Below are 22,844 nucleotides of genomic sequence, written 5' to 3'. Positions count from 1 at the left end.
GCGGAACCTAGTTCTGCTTAATTACCATGACTCAGGGAGAATTTTAATAACGGAGAGAGTGGCATGCAGTGGAGGTCCTCTCCTGACCTCTAGAGGTCTGTCAAAAGAAGAAGAGCATCTGCTTCCCATAGAGGTTCTTGGAAGAGACAACACAATCCACCAAACTGCTTCTGCTGGAAGTTTCCAGGTGCCATTTCCTGCCGGTTGGTCACCCATCCTTCCTCCCTCTGGGATGTTCTTTGCTCCCAATCCCCCAGTAACAGGGTGGGTACCCATGGATTGGGGGTTCACCTGCCCACCACCTCCTGCTGTGCCCTCACCCCTTGTTGAGAAGTTATTTGGTACAACACGGAAGTTGTCAAGGAGAAGCCTGGGCCAGGTGTTTTCTATTACACAGCAGCACAATAGCTAAAATACTGGTGTTGCAGAAAGAGAAACAGATTTATTTTCCTTTTCAGTAAGATGCACCTTTGGCAAACATCAGGGAGCACTGTACCACTGTTGTTGTGGAAGGATGTTGGTACAGAACATAGTGTGGGAGGGAACAGAAGCTCTAGATGAACATAGGTTGCTCCAAAAGTAATGCTCCCTGCTTATATCCACAGAAACTACAACAGATACAGAGAGTACAACATCTATTTGATAGAGCAAATACTCAGCTACAAAACATGATTTCCAATGTAGCTACCACCACTGGCTATGCATTTTCTCAGTGGAGGTGACCCACTGTCATTGCCACCGCTGCTGAATCGCACCACCCACTGCCTCCATGTGCTCACATCCACTGACTGGTCTCCATAAACATTCAGCAGGTGTCAATGTCAATGTGTGTTATTTTTTCCCCGTGCAGGAATTCAGTTCCACCCCTTTGCTTCATACACGTTCCCACATCAGACACCGTTCTGTCAGACTGCCCCTCTGCTGCCATCTGTCACATGGCAACAAAATATAATGGAATATTGCTGGAAAAGTTCAACCTCTGCTGCCGTACCATCAACATCTGCCTTTGGCAGATCAAACTAATAAAACAGGAGGCATTATTTTTGGAGTAGCCCTTATAGATATTCACATCTATAGATGTATATTCCCAGTAGGACTTTTTGCCCAGCCAGTATCCCGGGGCCACTCTGAATGCTGAAGATCTTACACCATGTCCTGTATATGCTGCAGGCTGGATCCAGCACAGTGTGAGTGTTTTGTCATGCATATGAATGTTGGAATTTGAAGTTAGCTATGTGCATATGCCATTTTTTTTAATAATAAGCTTTTAAGAAACGCTATACAAACTATTACAATGGGAACACCTGTTTTACCTCATTGGTGTCCATTCCTGTGAGCCATCCTTTTATGAAAATTCAGTATTGTATGCAACAAGCTGCACGCTAAGGCAAGCAGAACATGATATCTGTACAGAGAACACACACTATATCTAATGAATTAGCTCGGTCTACGAAGCTCAGCTTCTGAGGACCCAAGCTGCCTGTCTTTTGAGCACTGTCATAAAGAGAGAGCTAGAAAAACAGAGAACTGTTATGCAGTGGTGAAGGCTTTAGAACACCAGGATACCAAAACTCCAGCAGGACAGGAAGGAATAGTTTCTCCATAGCACTGGCTGCTGATGGAAATGTATGGCCAGGCAGTTTGGGGGAAGGCGTTCACAAATTCATCAGAAAAAAAGCCTCAGTTGGCACAAGAAATTCTCTCCACAAACAGCATAAAGATGAGAGGATTACAGGGTGCTTTTAATCACACATCAATAATAACAGTAATCACCAGCGATGGAAATCTTATAGTCTGTAATACTACAACGCACTATATGTTTGTCCTCCTTGAGCCTTATAAAGACGGCAGTGACAGAGTTGGGAGCCTCTTGCACAGTGCAATTACCTCCATCTGGGTTCAGGGCAATTCCCCATGGGCAGCAGCAGAGTGTTGGATGTGACAAATATAAGACAGTATGAGGAGTCAAGTGCTCTGATGTAGGCTTTGTGCTTTACCGACCTCAGGCATGCATTTGTGTTCTTGGCCTGTGCTGGAGCTCAAGAAACTGCGTCTCCATTGCTTTGGACATCTGTGTGAAAGCACAGTAAATTCTAATGCTGGTGGAATTAGGCTTGCAAAGACATTCTTATGTTACCTATTCTGTAAGAGAGCACTTTATAAAATCAAGATCTGTTTTTGCAGGCAATTTTATGAGAAATCTCTTTTTTTTTTTTTTTTTTTTTGTTTTTCCATTTGGAGATAAAGTAAGTTGCTCCCTTATGGGAATCACCAGAAGAATGCATCCTATATATAACCTACCATTAATGTCTTCTGTTATATTGCTATCCGGCACAATGGGGTCCTGTTCCATGAGTTAGATTTCCTTAGTGGTATCATATTAAAACTAACAAAGAATAATCAGTCACTAGACTGATTCTTGGGCTAAATTCACCCTTGGATATTGCCACCATCACTAATCCAATTGACATAATATTGGAGGGCCCCAGCTACCTCAAGAGAACATGTTTTTCTCCTTGCAATGCTTCCAGCCACTCTCAGTACCAGCAGCAGCCATAAACAGTATCTGTATTCCCATAGTGCATCATGCTGGAAGGATATCTCACAGAGAATCATAGAGTATCATTCAGATGTTCATGAAACAAATTCTTCCACTTGGGCCCATAAGTTCAAGCATGAAGTGGCTCGAATGAAATTATGCTGGATTAGTTCATTCCAGTGCAGCAAAGAGGTGAATTTAGCCCAGGTTTCCAGAGGACTGCTCTGTATGGTGGTGCTCTCCTTACTCTGGCACATTGGATTTCACATGCTGTTGCTGAGATACAACCAGTTCAGGCACATGCATAGCCTGACCCAAACTGCTGAAAACATGGTCAAAATTCTGATCTCAGAACTCAGATGCATGCTCTACAGCTCAAGAGAAATGAATGGTAACAGAGAGCTCTTGCCAAAGGCCTCACAAACTGCCGTAATTCCGAGATGTGTGGGCAAAGGCTGCTGTCCATAATAAAAGCCTAAGCCAGGAAAAAGGATGCTCCTTCAAAAGTCAGAAAAACATTCCCCATATCAACCTATGTGAATCCACACACTAGAGGCAGCCATGGGATGGGGATTCTGTTTAGGAAAGGATGATGTCAATGCAAATGGCCCCTCATCTCTGCCTTGTAAAGAAAGCTCAAGGAGACAATCTCAATACATACATGTATACAGATCACACAAACATAAAGACCATTTTCAATGCAGAAATGGAGCAAGATATCTGGGAAGGATGCTGAAGCTGGCAAGCAGACAAATATGAGCAGTAGCCCATTCGCCTTACTGCTCTGAAAGTCAAAGTCTTGCTCATGCAGGGCTGCTCTCAAACCCGCTGTACACTCCCAGTGGTGCAGAACTCAGAGGCAGAGCCGTACTGCTGGATGCTGGCTGGTTGGAAATGTAAAGTCCCCTGAGAGCTTTGGAGCTGCACGTCTGTCCTGTGGTCTCTCTCTCATCTTCTGCCTCTCCTTCCACCCACGAGAGGCACTCCTGGATCTCTTGGTCTAGATCTGAGAAGTCCCCTTCGCCATCAGAGCAACTGTCAGTGTTATAATCGATTTCTTCCGCACAAGGAGGTTCATCTTCAGTCTCCAGGCTGCTGTTGCTGTACCTTCTGCGGAAAAAAATCACAAGAGAGACTGGATGTCATCAAAGGAGGGTGTGTTAAAGAATGGCAAATGCAAGGAGCAAGGAAATCCATTTCCTGGGCTCAGTCTTGGCTCTGTTAATGAAACATGAATTGGCACTAAGCAAGATCCTGTATGTCTTTGTGTCTGTTTCATCAGCTGTAAAATGAAGAGTGATATTTACCTACCCCAAAGGAGAAACAGACTAATATTATTATTACTGCCATTGTTAATGCAAAGTGTTTTAAACACACACAGCACTGTTCTTGCCTTGAGGCACTTAAAAGGTTAAGGATGCTGAAATATAGTAAAGGAGGTATCCAGTTTCCACAAGGTCGCTGGTTTAATAATCATCCACTTCATTGTAGTTCCATTTTTAGTGTATGACCTAATTAATCCAGGTGGTTGACATGCTTTGGCATCTTTGCCTCCTGTTCTGTGCAAGCTCAGAGCACTGCTAACAAGAAGAAGCACAAACACAAAAGCAGAGACATCCAGGGGCTTCCAGCACACTGACTCCAGGGTGGGCAGAAACACCAGAAGTGCTTGTGTTACAGCCAGCATGGTGTCACCAAGGGCAGATCAACCTGGTGACCTTATATGATGGAATGATGGTGTCAGTGGGTGAAGGTCCCCAATACAAAAAGACGTGGAGCTGGTGGAGTAGGTCCAGAGGAGGACACATCAGTGATCAGGGGGCTTACAGACCTATGGTCTGATCGTGATAGAACAAGTAGGAATTGCTTTAAACTAAAAGAGTGAAGATTTAGATTAAATATTAGGCAGAAAGTCTTCACTCAGAGGTTGGTGAGGCCCTGGCACAGCTGCCCAGAGCTGTGGGTGCCCCATCCATGGAGGAGCTCAAGGCCAGGTTGGATGGGGACCATGGGCAGCCTGAGCTGGTGGGGGCACCCAGTCCATGGCAAAGGTGGAATTCAGTCAACTTTAAGGTCTCTCCCAACCCAAGCCATTCTGTGACTCCATGTGTTTTGGAAATGATATGAAAAAGCTTTGCCAGCACAACTTACTGAAGAATGTCCAAAATCAGAAGCAAGTCAGAATAGCTGAGGAGAGACTCTGAATTGATGGCACAAGTCCTTTGGCTCTCAGAAAGGTATGTTACACTGTCGTAGCCTCCTGTCATTTACTTACAGAAGTGGTTGTAGGCTTTATTTACACGTTCACTTTCAATTCATTTTCTATTAAGTTAGTCTAATGTAATATTTATGACAAAACTGTAACTACGAGTCTAGGTGGCTCTAGGGCATGAGCTCTTTCTCCTCTCTTATTTGCCTAGTTTGCTTTTGGCCTTCAGTCCACGAGGGCAGCTGGGTAATTTTTTGAGACCAGAAAGAAGCCTGTGGTTTCAGTGCTGCCTAGGTCATGGTCTGGATGAATCAGGGGGGCAGATACAGTGTTTTTCACCTCCAGGTCAGTGTTTTCAATCAGACTCAAAGCAGGAGAATGTATTGCTTTGGGGGACTGGGAAAGGAATAATAATCTCCTGCCACTGGGCCAGAGTTTCTAATTTGTCCCAAGTTGGGAAGAACGAATGGCTTGGCAGATGGAGTATATACAGATTTAATGTGTGGTCTGCTCATTTACATGTCAGTAACCGGAATAATCTTCCAGCTCTCAGCTGTTTCACAGCAGTGCCAGCATCTGAGGTTTCAGAACATACCAAAGGTGTAAAGTATTTCTCTTGGATGTATTGATCTCTTCCCCCTCTTCTCTGCAGTCCAAAAAAAGCATAACTTCTTCCTAGCTCTGAGTATCCAGATCTTAACTGTATTCAGACTATCTGCAATCAGAATCACGCAGCGTCAGCCCAATCCTTCTCTGGCTGATCTCTAGCTTAGTTTACTTCAAAGGCAGGGTAGAAAGGATTCTCTGAAAGCTTAATAGAGCTGTACAGCTTAAAAATAAATAAATGAATAATTATGTACTTTTTCAGTTTTTGGCTTCACTTCAGTCTGCCCAGAAATCTAGGTCAGGAAGAACTCACGCTGAAACTGAGTATGTAATATGAAACAAAACCAAACCAACCAGGACAATCCTCTCAGCACAAACAGTAACACATAGTGGTCTCAGTATCCTGAGTCTGACCAGCGGGTTTGATTTTTCTCTCTATTTTTTTTCTCTCAGATGCAAGCGTGCCATGAATTACCACAGTACAAATCACCTATGGTAACATTCAATGCTGTGTAAACTCCGGGGAATTCAATTTTTCATTTTTAAGCTTTTAATGCTTTGCAATCAAAAAGGACCTGAGAGCATCTGCTTTCTGTATTGTGCTTGTATGTTTGGAAGGAGCTGCTAATGCCACTGAGACAGAGCATAGATGCCGCCCAGCTCACTGCTATCATACAGATGGAACGACAATTCAGTTTTCAATCTAAGAACTGAATGTCAAACATTTGCATTAATGGGATAGCTGTAAAAAAAAAAAGCCCTATTATTACTGAAATCTGGGAACACCACTAAAGGGTGACCTTCTGAATTTAGTTGATGGCATAAATGATTTTAGGACTGGATTTCTGCCTGAAAGAGAGCACAAACACGCTTTACTGTGACAGGGAAACTGGGAAGTCAAAAATCAGAACATGAAAGAGAAAACCACAGCAAACAAGCATTGCCTTACACTGAAGACTAAACAGACAGTCTTTAGAAAGCACATATGCACACAACCTTTGTGAGAGACTTCAAAAACACTCCCTTCTAAGATGCCTCCTGCCATGCTGCCTACCTACACAGGACACAAAACAACTCAGACCTTGACAATTCAGTACTTGCACATGTACACTGCAGAGGGAGGTTCCCCACATGGGAGGATGTGGCCAGACAGTGATTTAGAGGTCATGAAAGAAAGATTTCTTGCTCTGTACGTTGCTTATTTGCTCTGCACGTTGCTTATTTGTTGTGACAGTGAATGAGCAAGCCAATTAGCAAGGACCTAAGTGGTGACTTCTCCAATTTGGTTTGCTACCCACCGCTAACAGTGTCAATGGCACCGCCATGAATCACATAATGAGCAAATAGATGGCACCAACTTAGTCTCGTTGCCAATGAGACACTGCAATAACCCTGGTGGCTTGAAAGTTGAAAGGTTCTTTCTTTTTCATGCTACCAAACTCTATGAACCAGCTGCCATTTCTCTACCATCAGGAACTTCCCATCACAGTAACTCACTTTCTGCTGCAGGAAGATGCATGACAAAGCAAATGGGTTATTTCAAAGAGCAGGTTAGGGTTGCTTCTGAAAGACGAGAGGTGGTGCCATGCAGCATTCCCAGGAAGCCAGTAAGATACCCACAAACAAAGCTGCCAAAAGCATTAGGTGCTGGTCACTAAGACCAGCTTCTTTAAGAGAGAATGCAAGTAGTGAAACACGGTTATGAACAGACATGGCAACTTCTAGACACACAATTTAAGAGGGTCTCAATAAAAGAGTTTTTTAGGTTAGGAGCAGATTCTTGGTATTTTTATTTGCTTTAATCTGTTTTTTTAAAACTGCAAAAAGAAAAGAAAAAAAATTCTCCCCTCAGAAAAGAAGAAAGAAAGAAAGAAACAAACAAACAAAACACCCAGGAGACATGAAACAGATTTACCAAAGAATAATGATGTTGTCTTACAGAATGTAAACAATGAGAAAAACCAAAGACATTACATTAAAGAACTCCAAGACAAATACAGTCCGTGAATACCACTGAACGTGAACACGGTACAGAAAGGGGGGAGTGAAAGTTGTTAATATATCTACAGCCAACAACCCCAACTAACACAAAACGTATATACATGCTGATTGATTTACTAATCCAAAACCTACAGCCTCATAGCCCCTCATCTATTGCAGCTGATGAGAGAGACACAACAGCAATTTGCAACTTTATTATCTGAGAAATAGAATTTTTTTGTTTTTCTTTTTAATTTGCATAATCATTGAGATATGACTTGATATTAATTAGTTCTGCTTTTGTATGTGGGCGTGTTTGTTTGTTTGCTCGGGTTTGGAAGGAAAGCAAGCTTTGGTACTCTGTAAAATAAATCAATAAATGCATATACACATATATTTCTTTTTTTCCTGACTTAACACGAGGAGAATCATAGAGTCATAGAATGGCCTGGGTTGAAAAGGACCACAATGATCATCCAGTTTCAACCCCCTGCTATGTGCAGGGTTGCCAACCACCAGACCAGGCTGCCCAGAGCCACATCCAGCCTGGCCTTTAATGCCTCCAGGGGCATCCACAGCCTCCTTGGGCAACCTGTTCCAGTGCGTCACCACCCTCAGGACTTTGGAAAAAAAACCAAACAGAACAAAACAGAGATTTCATAAGTAATTTCTTGGGCTTTTTCACTCACATTCTGCTTGTGAGGCAGGTCACTTGCTATCTGTGTATTCTACTGACTGGCTCAAAATAGCATCTTTCTTCTTCTGGAAAGAATGGGCATTGACAACTGTCCCTCTTAGGGAATCTTTGATCATTGTTCAGGATTGCTGCTTGACCTTCACTTGACTTGCCTAGCAGTTGCAGTGTTGTAGAGAAGAAAACTGAACATTTGCTTCTTTTCTGGCTTTCTGGCTCTGCTCATTCTTGTGAAATTTGCTGCCGTTTTGCCAATGAGAATCTAAAAAATGAGTGTTTAAATGCATCAGACAAAAAGGAGGAAAGTTCCGAGTCTGGCGACCACCACTGACTGTGGATGTACCAAAGACTCCCTGTGAAGATGTACCAACAAATAATCATGTCTTTATCTTTTCTCTGCAGTGAAAAACAGCACCCTGGTAGCTTTGTATCACCCGATCTATAGCACTATTCTCTCCTTCCTCTAAACCTTCTCTCCATCATGATATGCCCTAATCCTTTGGAAGCTCTCCAATGCAGGGATTTGGCTGTGCATAAGGAGCCAAGCACATCTATGGTACAGTTTACAGACTGAAATAAGCCAGAAAATGGTTTTCTTGAAAATTTTCATGATATCTGACATTTTACCGTGAGAAAAAAAGAAAACAGGATTTTATATCAGCACAAGCAGGCCAACTTCCCAGCAGTTACAGCCTTCACCTGAAAGAAAAGCACACTTTTTTCTCCACTCACACTTGAGAACCCAGCCAGTTTCCTGACCAGCATGGAAGGATTATCCCTCATTTTCCAGCAAAGCTATATGGCCTGCTGTATACATACTAGTAAGGAAAGTGTCCTGCAGCTCCTATGACCTCTCTGCAGAGAATTGGAATTGCTTTGTCTTTATTTTTCATTAAAATTCCACCTATCTCACTGAATCTACGAGAGTGTGTGATGTTGCATGGTTTTGCTTTTGAGGAATTCATATGTTTTATTAAACATATTTTACAGGAACACTGCTTCCAAAATCTTGTAATGAATCTAAAATGAATCTAAAGCAGCCACAGCTACCCCAGAGCACAAATCCATCTTTAATGGCTTCATAAAGTATTATTCTAGGAGATAAATGAAACAACTATGATGCTTTTAGGTAATTACACCTAGTGCAAGAAAAACACTATAGCAACAAGACGCCAATGAAGAAGGCCTTTGGTCTGCCCTTTGTGTCTCGATTCAATTGCTACAAAGTCTGGTGCACATCTTGCTATGACTTTCCAATTCCATCTCAGCAGTTCAGGAGCTCCCCAGAGAGCAGCCTGGCTTCACGTCCTGCCTGAGAAAAGCCAGACAAGGCATGTTTAGTCCCTGACCTCGCCAAGGGAGGAAATCAGCTATGCGCTGATGCAAGATGGCTCCAGTTTAAAGAACTATTGCATTTGCCTCCTTTGTTGCTGCACGGTAAACACGAATGATGTGAACGTTGTAGGCTCCCACGAGACCTGATCTTCCAATGACTCTCTGCCAAGGACTTTTACATCTTACAACCTCTGAGAAAATGCAACCTAAGCCCTAGGCAATGCCAGGTGCCCTGGCTTTCAGCCCACCGTGGCCCATCCTTTCACGAACAATATGAACATAATTAAACACTGCCTTGAATTCTGTTTGCTGTGGCTGAGAGAGGTTTGCTCTCTCTCAGTGTATTTTTTTCCTTTTATTTATTTTTTCTTCCTGCTGCAAATAGCCATGAGAAAGGTGTAATTCATTGCTGAGATTCGTACTAATTAGTTTTTCAGGAGTTCCCAGGGTAATTGCAGGCTGTAATATTTATAATTGATTTGGCCAGATTAAAAATGAATGTCTGGTGCACCAGTTAGGTATGTAAGAAGCAAGTGGGGCTTTATCAGTTAGAAAGAAAGGAAGAAAACTTGAAAATAAAACAAAACAAACAAAAAAAAAGAGCATGAAGAGCAAGAAACAGGCTGACTCCTGGCCAATGCTGTCCCCTAATGTTCATTCAGGCTTGCAACAATTTAGCCCTGGACAGCATTTTGCTCATAGCCAGCAGAATTTGTGTTAAGTCTTCTAAGAAATGAAGAGAATGCTTTCATTCTCTTCATTGGTGAGAAGATAGTTTGATAACTGTCTCAAGAACAGAGGAAAAGTTGAGCACACACTTCATATGTCTGGGAGATTGATAAGCCTTGTCTGATCAGGAGGAATTGCATTTAATTGAATTACAGTATGTCATGGGTGCAGCTGTAATCCTTCCATGAAAGGTGAGCTTGAATGGAGGACAACTGGGTGTCTTTCTACTATTTGATGGTTACATGGCCTTCCTGGATTCCAGGTATCTCCCTTCAAATCCAGGTATGCTTCTCATACTAATAAAAATCAGATGAGCTGATCTTTAGACTTGCAGGATGGAAAAGCTGGTGAGCAGCCAAAAGCTGTGGATTTAGTCTTATGAAAAATCATTAATTTCTTCTTAATGGAGAACCAATCTATATATCACTGCACTGCTAACAATGCATCTGTAGCTGTAGGCTTGTAAGCATTAATAAAACCAACTGACTTGAACAGATGCAAATCAGCCACGAAATGGAGCTCTGGCAGTTGGTGCAGATTCCAAAGATATCTAGTTGTCTTTCTCTCTCCCCTCACCACTTCTTAGGTTTAGTCTCTTACATTTCAGCACACAAAAGCATCAAAATAAAATGAAAATCTTGCATGCAGTTTAGATGAGATTTGTGAACTTGTATATTCACTTTGTTGCGCTAGGATGCCCCATCCTCATCTACGTAGTATGCTGCCTTGCTTGAACAAGACACTAAAGATCTTATAAATCTGCTGCTTGAAAAGGTAAATGTAAATAAAACAGCTGCAACCCCATCAGCACTGGAAAGCTAAATCAAGGTACTAAGCAAAATTTCCACTTAATAATGGTGAGAATTCAGTTAAATTTGAACCCAAATATGAGCATAAGTATGCCAAAGCCTACTGTGTCTCCACAGACACATTACACGTGATCTGCTGAATTTCAAGTCACATCAAAAAATTTCAGCCACTCCAAACAACTGTGAAACAATTTATTTATCTACAAATACCAACCAGCATTTTTTATCTCTATCAATTCCCTGGCAATGTGAGACATTCCTGAAGAAAATCTGAGACTTGACCACCTGCATCTTGAGAATCTTGAGAATTAGGACAAATCTTAAGACAACAGAGCTCAAGACCTGGAACTCAAGTTCAAGCAAATTGAATACCGTTATAAGAAGATTTGACCAGAGAGGTGATGGGTGCCCCATCCCTGCAGACACTGCAGGTCTGGCTGGATGGGGCTCTGAGCACCTGATCAGCTGTAGGTGTCCCTGTTCAGTGCAGGGCAGTTGGACCAGATGGCCTTGAAGGGTCCCTTCCAGCTGAACAACTCTATGGTTCTATGACTCTAAGACACTCAATATAACCAGGCACTGTTGGCTGAGTGAGCCTGAGTTAAACTGTTTTGTGAAAGCATAGGTCTAGTCTTGTTTTCTAGATCCATATTACACTAAACCTTGTTTATTTAAGAGAAAAATACCACACATGATAAGCTCTGGGTCAGCATGCAGAAAGCCCAACCTAATCTTCTGTTGAAATCGATTGAAAGTTCTTACATGGCAAGTAATTGTTGAACAGCTCATTGCTATGTTCTGCCATCATTGGACAGATTGTGCAGTCTTACACTGAAGAGAAATTTATGGCCAGCTCCAATGAAGCAGCTTGTAGTAAAGAGTTTAAAATCTGATCTGCTGTAATCTTGTTACGTTCATTAAAAATGGGAGGTAAATGCAGGAAATAAAAGATGGGTGACATAAAATAGATGGGTTAATATCCACCAAGCAACACTGACAGCGGCTTGGGTTTCACTCTGACTTTAAGAGTCAAAAGAAATGCTTCTAAAACTGATAACATTTTGACTTTGCACTGCTTAAGCTTCCTGTGGAAATGTGAGCAGTCAAGTCCCCCCATATGGGACCAGTGGAACTCATTAAGACACTGAATAATGTGAGAGTTGCTGAAAATATGATTTGGAAAGTGTTTGGGAGCTTTTCTCACAGTGTCTCTACCCCAAGCAATTTCTTCTCAAAATGATAATCAAGTTATTGATGATACTTAGTAGTCCAGCCACTGTAATACAAAGAGATTATTGGAATTGTTGTAATTGCTTTTGGGTGCTTCCAGTAATTGAGATGTCGGCACTGTAGAAAAGAAAGAAATGCAGAAAGGGTTCTGCTTAGATGCTGGAAGTTTGTACTGCTGAGAGTAAATAATGTAGAAGAACGCAGGTTCTCCTGGGTTCTTGTTTCCCTCGATGCAGATTCATATCATTCCACTGACTTCATCCAAGTTCGTAACTGGCTCTATATATTTAATATTAAAAGTCCAAGTTCCATATGTATATATCCCTCAGTTGTCTCTGAGAGATTTAAAGGATTTAGGATTTTTGAAAGCAAAATGTTTTAAGCCAGCCAAGACACTTCCAGCCTGTGCCTTAGTCACATATCTATGTTATGCACAGGGTATTTTTTGGGACAGATAACCATGCATGTAAATGTTTTCTTGCATACCAGAGGATCAATGCACATCTAAATACCTGACTGAACTAAAAACTGCTGTAAGTGATTAAATTCCAACCATTATACCTCCTGAAGGAGAAAACAACCTCAGTTTTAGTAGTTTTAATCTGGCAACCACTGTGATGTTTCAGAGAATCTACATGTACACACTTATATATATTTAAATGTGTGTGAATACAGATATGCATAAACAAACACACAAAGTAGATAACCATCCTTTATAATGAATAATAATTACATATACATACATGTAGATACACATACACTCAGACACCAACACACCTACACGCCCACACAATTACACCGCTTACTTTGTATTCAGAGCACAGTTTTCATTACAAGACATAGGAGGTCTCAAGAGATACCCCTACAGGTAGCTGAGAGATAACAATAGATGATCACTGAACCTTGATGCTATTGAATTCAAGTGGAAGTAACCACAGGGAAAGTGCTGACTACTGACCAGGGCAAATCAGTTCTTTAACCCTAGTCTTGAGGTGAGCGTTGACAAAGCAGCAGGTCACCAGAAGGGAGACTCAGAACATCTGGGTAAGATTTGATATAGATAGGAAATTCAACTGGCAGGCAGGAATGGTTGTCTGTAACAGAAAGTGTTATTACCAGCTATTTGAGAGATTAAGCCAGAAGCTAAAAGCAACACTGTGTGGCAAAGGTGAAATAAAATCTTCGATTTGCTGTAGGGAAATACGGACTTCCTCCTGTTCCACATGAAGCTGGCTCATTCTTGTAGCTTTTAAAGAAAAGAATGACTGTTTTAGAAATGGTGTCTTCAAAGAGGTAAACAATGACCGAGATTAAAGGCACTGAACTCTGGCAGAGAGGATGATTCAGGTGTTGGAGTGTCCAGAGAGTAGAGAGGGCATGACATCGTGGAGGGGTTCAACAGCTGGTTGACCACTGGATTCTGTTCTAACAAGAAAGCCTTCAGGCAAATCTCAGCTTAAGGCTGACCAAAAAAGTTTCTGGGGAATTCTGAAAACAAAGATTTTAAGGCCAACAAGGTGACAAAGCCCAGTAGGTTCCAGTCTAATGGATATCTGTCATCAAAGCCATGTCACAAAGTAATCTCTACAAGTTCCTACGTTATCACATATCTCCTGAAACGAATCCAACACAAACCCATAAACTCATAATCCCCCCAAAAGTTACACATTTAATTGCAAGCACATTCATCAGGACTCATCTGTGAAATCTCCTGTAGTTCAAAAAGTTATGAGACTGATACATAACTTTTGATGTCTCAGCCTTCCTGGGGAGAACAAGGGTGTTTAGACAGTGTAATTAGAAAAGAGTCTGTGTGTGTGTGTGTACATTCATAACAACAAAAAGCAAAGCAGGCAAGGTCAAAGAAACTTGTTTTGCTTTTAAAACAAACTGAAGTGGAGATCATGGCAGAAACATCTGATGAACTATGTGTGATCACAGATAACCACTAATAGATCCAGTTAAAACTTCAGCATCTGCCCTCACCCTAAATCTTTCCTCAGAAATAATGAGATTCAGATAAAACAAATCTGAACACTTGTGCTCAGCGTATTTCAAAACATTCTGATCAATTATGTTTTTACCACAATATGGCACCAGCTCCAGAACCTTACTTAACCTCACTCATTATGCAGCTGATTTGCATATGCTTTGGACTCCATTAAGGATAACAAAAAATGTCAGATGCAGCACAGCAGTGGCAACTCTTTCTAATTCCTTGATCTTGCCAGAGCCCTGCCAGATGTTTCATAAAGAATAGCAAATATTTCATTATCCTCTCCTTGCCTCCCAGAATTCGCCTGTCAGGAATCACAGTGAAGGATTTTAGTGCTTTGGCACGCAAGAAGAACAATGAATGGGCACTGAGTGCTAACATAAACATGAAACACCACCTCCATCCTACTGCAGAACCCAAACAGAGTTTAAAGGATTTTTGGTGCCAGAAGGAGCTACCAGTCAGGAACTCCCAGAAAACAGACCAAAGAGGAAAAAAAAGCAACAACTTGCTGTCAACTACAGAGATGGCATCACAGTGCAAAACAAACATCCTAAAGCACACAGAAGAAGCTGCCGTTGCTGTCTGTTGCACAGCCCATCCATCTCCTAACGTTTCCCTTTATTCCAGTTGTAGCTCTTTAACAATCTGCCACCTGTATAACACTGAGATGGTGTTTGGGAATGAATCAGTTTGTCGCTTGTAACATTTATCAATTCCCAGCAGGGAACGTTTCTTACAATCTCCACTAATATGAGTATTTCCTGAATATTTGATAAAAATCAATTTTCAAATGCCTGCCAAAGTGTTCTATGTGCTTTACCTGAGAAAGAAGATGCAATTATATTTTTCTTAGTGTTTCTGTATGTGAATTTATGTGTTTGTGTGTTTATGTACGCATATATGAGTTCCCACTACAATTCTTAAAATAAGGCGACACATCACAGGAACCGGCATATTCAGAGTGAAAGCTGAAGCATCATAAACCAATGAAAGCAATCATTTAATCCAAACGGGATGTGTATTTGGATGGATGGAGCAAATTACAACACAGCTTGCAGAGCAGTGAAACAATCGCTTCGCAGAGAACCACCCTAAGGATGTAATGTCACCCTCTGATTTACAACCCAAAACAATAAAAGGTCAGTTCTTGTGTGCGGAGTAAGAGGCTGAAAAGATGTGTCAGGGTGTGCATCAAGGGAAAATTGAATCATGAGGCTAAAACACTTGTGTTTGAAAGATAGAGGCTCTGCACTCAGCAGGCTCACAGTCACTTTGGGCAGACTGCTCTTCTCTCTTTGCCCCAGCTGTTCAGTAATGTGGAGAGAGCAGGCTCTATCATTCCACCTGAGAAGCAACTTCATTGTGTGGGGGTAGAGCCAGGGTGCAGCTGAAACCCTCTGCCATCTGTCTAGTTTAAACAAGTGTCCAAGCTATTTAATTACCACTTCTATGTAAATGCCCGTCTCTCTACCAAAAACAGTATGAAAATAGAGTCATTAGGGCTGGAAAAGGCTTATGAGATCATCTACTCCAACCATCCACCTACCATCAATATTACCCACTCACAACCTTAGTGGGTCTAGTCCAAAAGCTCCTCTCATCAAACCAAGATTTCAGCAAAGAAAATACCAAGTTTCCAGATCTGTTAGGGAAAGAAGTGACCATTCTCAGTTCTACCAGACAAGAATGTAGAGGTTAGCTGGGGAAATGATGAGGATGCTGACATCAAGAGGAGAGAGATGCGCAGTAATACCAAGGATTAACTACCAGGTTGTATTTCAAAGAGAAGTGTTATAATTCTTGCAGTGCTGGAAACAAGTGAAGGCGAAAAAACTGAAGGGGAGATTATTCAGATGAGAAAGAAACTGTCGAAAGCTGCCAGATTTTCTGTGGCCAGCCTGGCCTTTGATTTTAAGCTGTCCAGCTAGTCTGTCTAGCGCGAAAAAGAAACAGCCAACCAGCTCAAGGAAAGAAAGACTGAGGACTTATGCTGGTTTCACTGGAGCTGAAAACCTCATTAGTACGTAAATCTTGTATTTCCTGGCATTTGCCTTTGTATTTATGTTTTCTTAGCTCCGTTTTTTGTACCTTTGCTTCAGGAAGCTGCTCACTGTACCAGAATAAAATGACATCTGCTCTTCTCACAGTGGGTTCTGTCTTCCAGGAACATGAACATCAGAAAAAGACCAGACCATGAGATGTTCTGGCTCACGGACTGTCCCCTAAGGCATTGAAAAAGCCCACAAACATTATATTTTCCAGTACAAATAGAACAAATCCAAGTGCTAGATTATGCATATACACTTTACAAAGGGGATGCATTTGGGAAGGTTGCGTTTACTTATGTATACAGGGTTCCTGACTACTATGCTATATAGAATCTTATTCCTTCTCACCTTCCTGTATCAGATCAAGGTGACATCATTTTTTTAATGTCAATTTTTGCTGCAGCAACTTTACATTGGTACTGCAATAATGTTTCTAGTGCCACTAACTCACAAGGAGGAAAGGGAAAAAAGAAGAGAAAAAGGAAAAGAAGGGAAAGGAAGGGAAAGGGAATGGGGAAATGGAAAGGGAATGGGGAAAAGGAAAAGGGAAGGGGAAGGGAAAGAGAATGAGAAAAGGAAAGGAAAAGGGAAGGAAAAAGGGAAAGGGAAGGAAAAGGTGCTGAGGAACCCATGCTCTCCAATGGCAGAGATAATAGGCCTGTAGAGCAAGTGCAGCAAAGACAGACTGCTGCTGACTTTACCATGAGATTGCCAAGCTAATGCTGGACTTTCTTCTTTTCTGCACAGCCAACCTGCAGATAAACTGTGTCAGATTTAATGGTGCATGATACAGGCAATTCAGTATCAAGGAGAAAAAAGCATCTCAGAGGCAAGATGGGTTATCAGCTTAGCTCCAAAAGCAGCCTATCAAGAAACACTGCCAAGGCGATTTCAGAAATCTATAATTTAGATGTTACCTTAAGCCTAAAACTTTGTTTGAAAACTTCATACTTCTCACAAGCAGGCTAGCAAAGCCCAGGAGGATCAAAGTAGATATCAGTCTAGATGACAAAGTAATACACTTAGTGTATATGAAGTGCTGTACACATGAAAGGTACAGGAAGGATGGCAACATTATACGGTTTTATCCTGCAAGGAATCAAAGCTGTTATTATACGGCAGTTTTCTCAGGGCTATTACACTCCATTGCTTAGCCACCAATCAGCTTACCTTTCTGAGCTTCCCAACAATATGAATTGCTTTAAATAACAATGCATTTACTTTACATACAGGCTTTGCAGCCTGAAACACCCCTGGAACAAGGGAGGCATTCTGATGATTTACACAGGGAAAGGTCTGTTGATGCGCTTGGAGCTGCACTGTCCAACTGAGCAGCTGAGCTCCTGAACAGCATCATTCCCCACTAATTCTACAGCTATTTACGAGGCAGAGAAACAACTTGGCAGTTTTAGAAATGAAACTGAAGAATTCCAGATTCAGTGAATTGCCAGTGGAATGATTTTAAGGGATGTACAGTATAAGAAATATGCCCTGTGTGGAAGCGTGATGAAGATACAAGGCTCATCACCCTGATTTTCAACACTCAGAGTATTCCTCGGTTTGCTAGTGACTGAGAAGTGCTGTGAAATGGCAATCTCACCAACGAACGCCTATGGCACTTTCCATGCCAGCCTTACGTACTTAATTTGGAGCTGGGCACTACAACAAGGTATGGTGCAAACTACAGACCTTATTGCAGTGCCTGTTCATGCAGCGCTAGGGAATTACAAGGCTTGGGAAGTGGCAGGGCAAGGTCAGAGATCTATATGGCCTGATCTGGAGTATCACGTTGCATATGACAATAAACTCCAAAAGAATGGTGATGCAGTGGCACAGCTGCCCAGGGAGGTGGTGGGCTTCCTGGAGGTGTTAAGAACCATGGAGATGTGGTTCTTAGGGCCATGGTCTAGTAGGTACTATTGGTGGTAGGTGGACAGTTGGACTAGATGATTATAGAGGCCTTTTTCAGCCTTAGTGATTCTATGATCCCTTGGGCAGTCTCTTCCAGACACATTCCCAGTAACAGATCTCCATGAAAGACAGCACAGATCCCACTTGTTGTCTGTGACACAATGTATTTACTGTAACTGTTTCCTACAAAGCCAACAGTTTAATACACTCACACAATTAGGGTCATACTAACCTAGGCTGATGAGGGTGAATTAATTAAACAGAGGAGTAAATAATGCATCCAGAGCTCTGTGATGAACAGAGCCAGATACAACAAACCCAAACCTGCTGCTCCCAGACTGCTGCTCCAAACTACCTTGTTCTGCCTTTTCATGCAGTTCCAGATATTTCTGATGCAAAAGCAGCCCATGGGGAGACAACGGGGGAAGAACATTTCCTGAGCTGTCTGTGCCCTCCACGCTTTCAAGGTCTGCCCCCCTCAGCAGCTTGGCATGCCCTACTCCCACACCACTCCCTATGGTCAGGAAATGCCTAACATTTCACTTCTTACAAAGGATCTCCTTTGAGATGGATTAACCTAATACTCCTTAAACTCAGACCTATCCATTTCCTCCGTTGGAAACTTTGGATTTAGATATCTTTGCTGTACTGGAAAATATCCACTGATAACAAGCAATTATTATTACAAGATATATCCTTGGAGATAGAAACCGGCTGATAAAAAAGATTGAAATGAAGGGAAGAGGGAAAAACCAAAAATATTCTTCTCACTTAACCTGGCAGAGTTTTAATCACTTTCCCAGCATGTGGCACCCAGGAGCCCTTGGAAGACTTCCTGAACAAGACTCAATTGGCACCTACCATGTAAAGCACTCCTTTCTCTCACAGTAATATTAAGCGTCATTATTGAAAATGGATAGTAGAGTTCAATGCTAATTTCAAATTTAATTTGGTGTTTGAAGCCATTAAATATATATACATACAATCTCCCCACAAACTAGTATTTGGGCCCTGAAGGCAGCATCCATAGCAAAATAAAAGACAGTTGGTGAAGTTATTTCTGCGAGGCTTTATAAGCACACGTTAGATCAAATGATTCAGAAAACATATAGGGGAATTAAACTGCTTGTGGTTAGGACTGTTTTGAATCATTAATTGAAGTGGTAAGGAGGTGCTGTAAGAGAAGAAGACCTGAGGTTAATGTGCTTGCCTTTCCACCCCTGTGCATACTGGTGGTGTTCAGGTCATAGAGAAAACGAGCTGAGCAAACCAACTCTGAGATGTGCCATATTGACTTTGAGGTACATCATCAACCCTTGGAGGGCTCAGGGCACAGACGGTGCTAAGCAAGCAGCACAGCAGTAGCCTGGAGGGTACCTTCCAGGGCCCTGAGGAGGAACTCGTCAGCTTCAGTGGCAGTGTGATAACTCATGTTAAGCAAGAGACTGACAGCCCTAACATAAGCATCCCCTGCTGGCCAAGGGACCACAACAGGACCTGCTTCCCTGGGACGGCTCTCAAGTTGGGCTGGCAGACTAAGCAGGAATGGGTGTTTGTGTGGTGGATGAGCTCACGTCCAAAGTGAATTGTAGGAGAATAGGATGCTTTGTGTTGCTGCTGTAACACTCAAACGTGGGGCTTTACATTGCTCTCTGTGGTACCTCTCAATGAGATAACTGGAGAGAGCTGGGAATGAAGCACCCTAAAGAAGCTTGTGGGATGATAGCAGCAGCATGGGCCAGACCGGCCCATAAGTAAGGCCTGGGCCAGTATCTAGCATTGGAAATGAACGTGAAATGTCATCTAATTGTAAACCTGGATATTAGATTGGAATCATACCCAGAGTTTGGCCTATTTCCAGTTCTGAAATCCAAGCACTGTGTTTTCCCATTTACTTATTCAGTGTTTCTTCAGCACCTAATTGTGTACCTGCTGACCTGGCCTTTTCTGCCATACTCTTGCCAGGCTATCAATGATGTGTCCATCAGGGCGAAACAAGCTTTGAATCAGGTGATAAATTGCTGTTTTTGCTGCAGCTGCTAACATCTCTTAAATATTTAAACAGCGTGATTTGTACACACACCTAGTAGCTACTTGGTTACCTTCATTTTGGATGAGGTACTATGCACTTTCTTGGATGTGTGTGTCAGATATTCATAGATGGTAGCTCTCTGAAATATCTTTCTCTAGTATTTATTTATAGAATTTATTTATTAACTGAATCAATCTTTATGTGCCTAGATATATTATTACTTGATGCCTTATCCATTTTTTTTTTCCCAGGCAGCTTCTTTCTATCTGACAATATCCCTCTTCCGGCAACATCTACTCACAGTACATCTGTCCAAGGCATCTTCCCCTGCATGCTCACAGTATCCATCTCTTTAATTATAACTGTATATCCATTCCATCTAACGTTCGTCATCTATCTGAAGCACTTACCGTATCTCTCCACACCATCTCTTTATCAAGGCACTGGTATCTGTCTCTCTGACGTGACTCTATTCCTTTCTCTCAGTCATACACAGCACCAGGGTCTAATTGTGGATTTTGGTCCACAACTATGGCTTCCTTTTGTTTTTAATGGGGTTGTGCTCCACATATCACTGATTAGTTTACTTGTTTTGCTGGAAAGGTGGACGTGAGATGTGAACTTTAGGAGGGTGCAAGTACCGTAGGGTCAAAGACTCCTTCCTAGGCTTGTTTACTTCCCTGCTTTGTGTGAGTTGCTCATTGCTGCAAGGGCGGAAGCTGTACTGAGCTGCTGTTATCTGAGAAACTCATCTTCAAACAGAGATGCTGCAGTGACTACCACTCCCTTTTATCTCTCCCTTTCCTTTTTCTTGCCCTCCTCCCGTCTCTCCTCTCTTCCCTCCCCCAACACTTTGAATCTATTTCCCTGCATTTGTCCCTGCTTTACTTTTGCCCACCTGGCATTCTCTGAATGACAAGCGAATGATATTTCGATGCCAAATACATATTAAAGCCAAGGGAAAAAGGCACAGATTTACTGTGATCTGAAACGTTAGGCACAGCAAAACACTGCAGCGAGGGGTTAAACAGGTTTCACAGCAGCTCACTATGAAGTCCTATGAAGGACACAGTGACCCTCTGCTCTTAAAGCATATGATAGAGAGGGAGCTCCTCCCCACCCAGAGCACCAGACTGAGTGACACGGGGAAAGATGTGCTCTCAGGGCCATGAGGGAGAGCTGTAAAAAACTAAAACCCCTCCTTGTTTTTTTGTTTTTTTGTTTTCCTATTTTATCATCCAGATGAACTGTGAAAGAATAAAATAATGCAAAAGATGGTCAGGTCACCTGGAAGTGATCAGAGAGCCTGTTAAAATGTCAGGAGCATCTGGGAAAAAGGAGAAAGAATTAAAAACAAAAAGCAGAATAAACTATAGCAGAAAAAGTAGGGAAGGAAGATAGGGAAAGAAGAGCCCCCGTGTCTCTGATTTTGGTTCCCTGAGCAAAGGCCAAGGGGTTCATAATCTTCTTTCACACAGGGCAAGTGTGATTCAATGGCAGAATAAAATATGCATTAATTGATAAAGAGCTTCACTGCTTTATGGATGCATTTAACTCCATCCCTTGCTTAGTGTTGCTGGAAATAGGACTGAGATACAAAGTAAGACAACACAAATTGACTGGTATTGGCATGGAAGGAGCAAATTATATTTTCAGTGAAGTCAGCAAACCTGCCAACAGCTTTAGAGGGGAACTGGATTTCACCTGGTCAGTATAGAACCTCTGGAGGCTTTCTTCAGAACAGTCCAAAAGTAGGGACAGGGCATCCCTAAATGGGCACAGATATTTGGGTGCCAGCGGTAGCTGTCAGCTGAGGCAGTGGCAGAAGTTTGACTAAGCACCGCTCTTTGGCACCGAAATGCCTTCTGCTCCTCAGAATTAATCCTAGCTGTCTTTGTTGAGGGCTGAAAGAGGTGTTTGATGTTGGTACTTGTTTCCTAAACAAGTAAAGTACTGCTATGCTCAGACACATGTCAAAGTAAGGAGCACAGGAAGAAGCAGCAGTGGAGGAGGGAAAACAGTGAATGATGAGAAGTAGGGTCAGCTGCTCAAGAGGTTTTGCCCAAATGCCTCTCCCCATGTTCACCTAGATCATGGAGAGAAGACAAAGTATGTACTGATTGGAACAGGATGTGGACACACTCCAAAGGTAGATCAGAAAGAACTATCCATCTCTTCTGACTGGTCTATATAATTTACTCATTGTGAGCAGATGGGTTATGAGGTCTGCCATCAGTGATGAATTATATTCCTGATAAGTCATTCCCAGCTAATGAGGATCCATTATCATTAGCTGCTAAGGAAGAATAACGGCTTGCCAGGACAGAGTGGGAGTTTCACAATTTCCAGGGAGAAAATTCTGGGCTGGTAGCCACCTGGCAAGTGAATTTTCAGGAAACAAGCAGCTTTCCAAGATGGATACCTTCTGCTTACCTCAAGCTTTGGCTTTTAATTTCCTCGGGCAAGTTGAGGATTGAGAGTGTAAGAGGAGGTGGAGGAGGAGGAAGCGAAAGAAAATAGTAGTAACTGTATCTGATAAGACTGTGATTAAATCAAGGTCTCACTCTAATTACACTGCATTTAAATAAACTTTGCCTAGTAAGTAATTGTAATTAAACTACAATTAAACCTGTATTTATATCGCCATTTCCTCCCCTGCACAGCTGTCTGTTTCCACCTCCTGTCGCTGCTGCCTATCTGCCAAAACCTCTGAATTTAGCATG

General features: G+C 42.1%; 1 protein-coding gene across 12 annotated transcripts in view; it reads right to left on the bottom strand.

The window, feature by feature from the left end:
* Positions 1 to 22,844, bottom strand: part of AGBL1 (AGBL carboxypeptidase 1) — a 460,538-nt gene that overhangs the window by 92,864 nt on the left and 344,830 nt on the right. For 11 of the 12 annotated variants that reach the window (XM_085515376.1, XM_085515383.1, XM_085515380.1 and 8 more), the window contains one exon: positions 1,722 to 3,649. The exons of the other annotated variant lie outside the window; for it this stretch is intronic. In XM_085515376.1, the coding sequence (XP_085371502.1) occupies positions 3,343 to 3,649 (307 nt within the window). In that variant the 3' untranslated portion in view covers positions 1,722 to 3,342. Of the gene's footprint in view, positions 1 to 1,721; positions 3,650 to 22,844 lie in introns of those variants that run through there. 12 annotated transcript variants of the gene reach the window in all.

The sequence above is a fragment of the Coturnix japonica genome, chromosome 14 (assembly GCF_054131305.1).
Source record: "Coturnix japonica strain WE chromosome 14, WE-NBRP24, whole genome shotgun sequence".
Lineage (NCBI taxonomy): Eukaryota > Metazoa > Chordata > Aves > Galliformes > Phasianidae > Coturnix > Coturnix japonica.
Note: the sequence above shows the minus strand (reverse complement) of the source record. Positions and strands in the feature narration are given on the sequence as shown.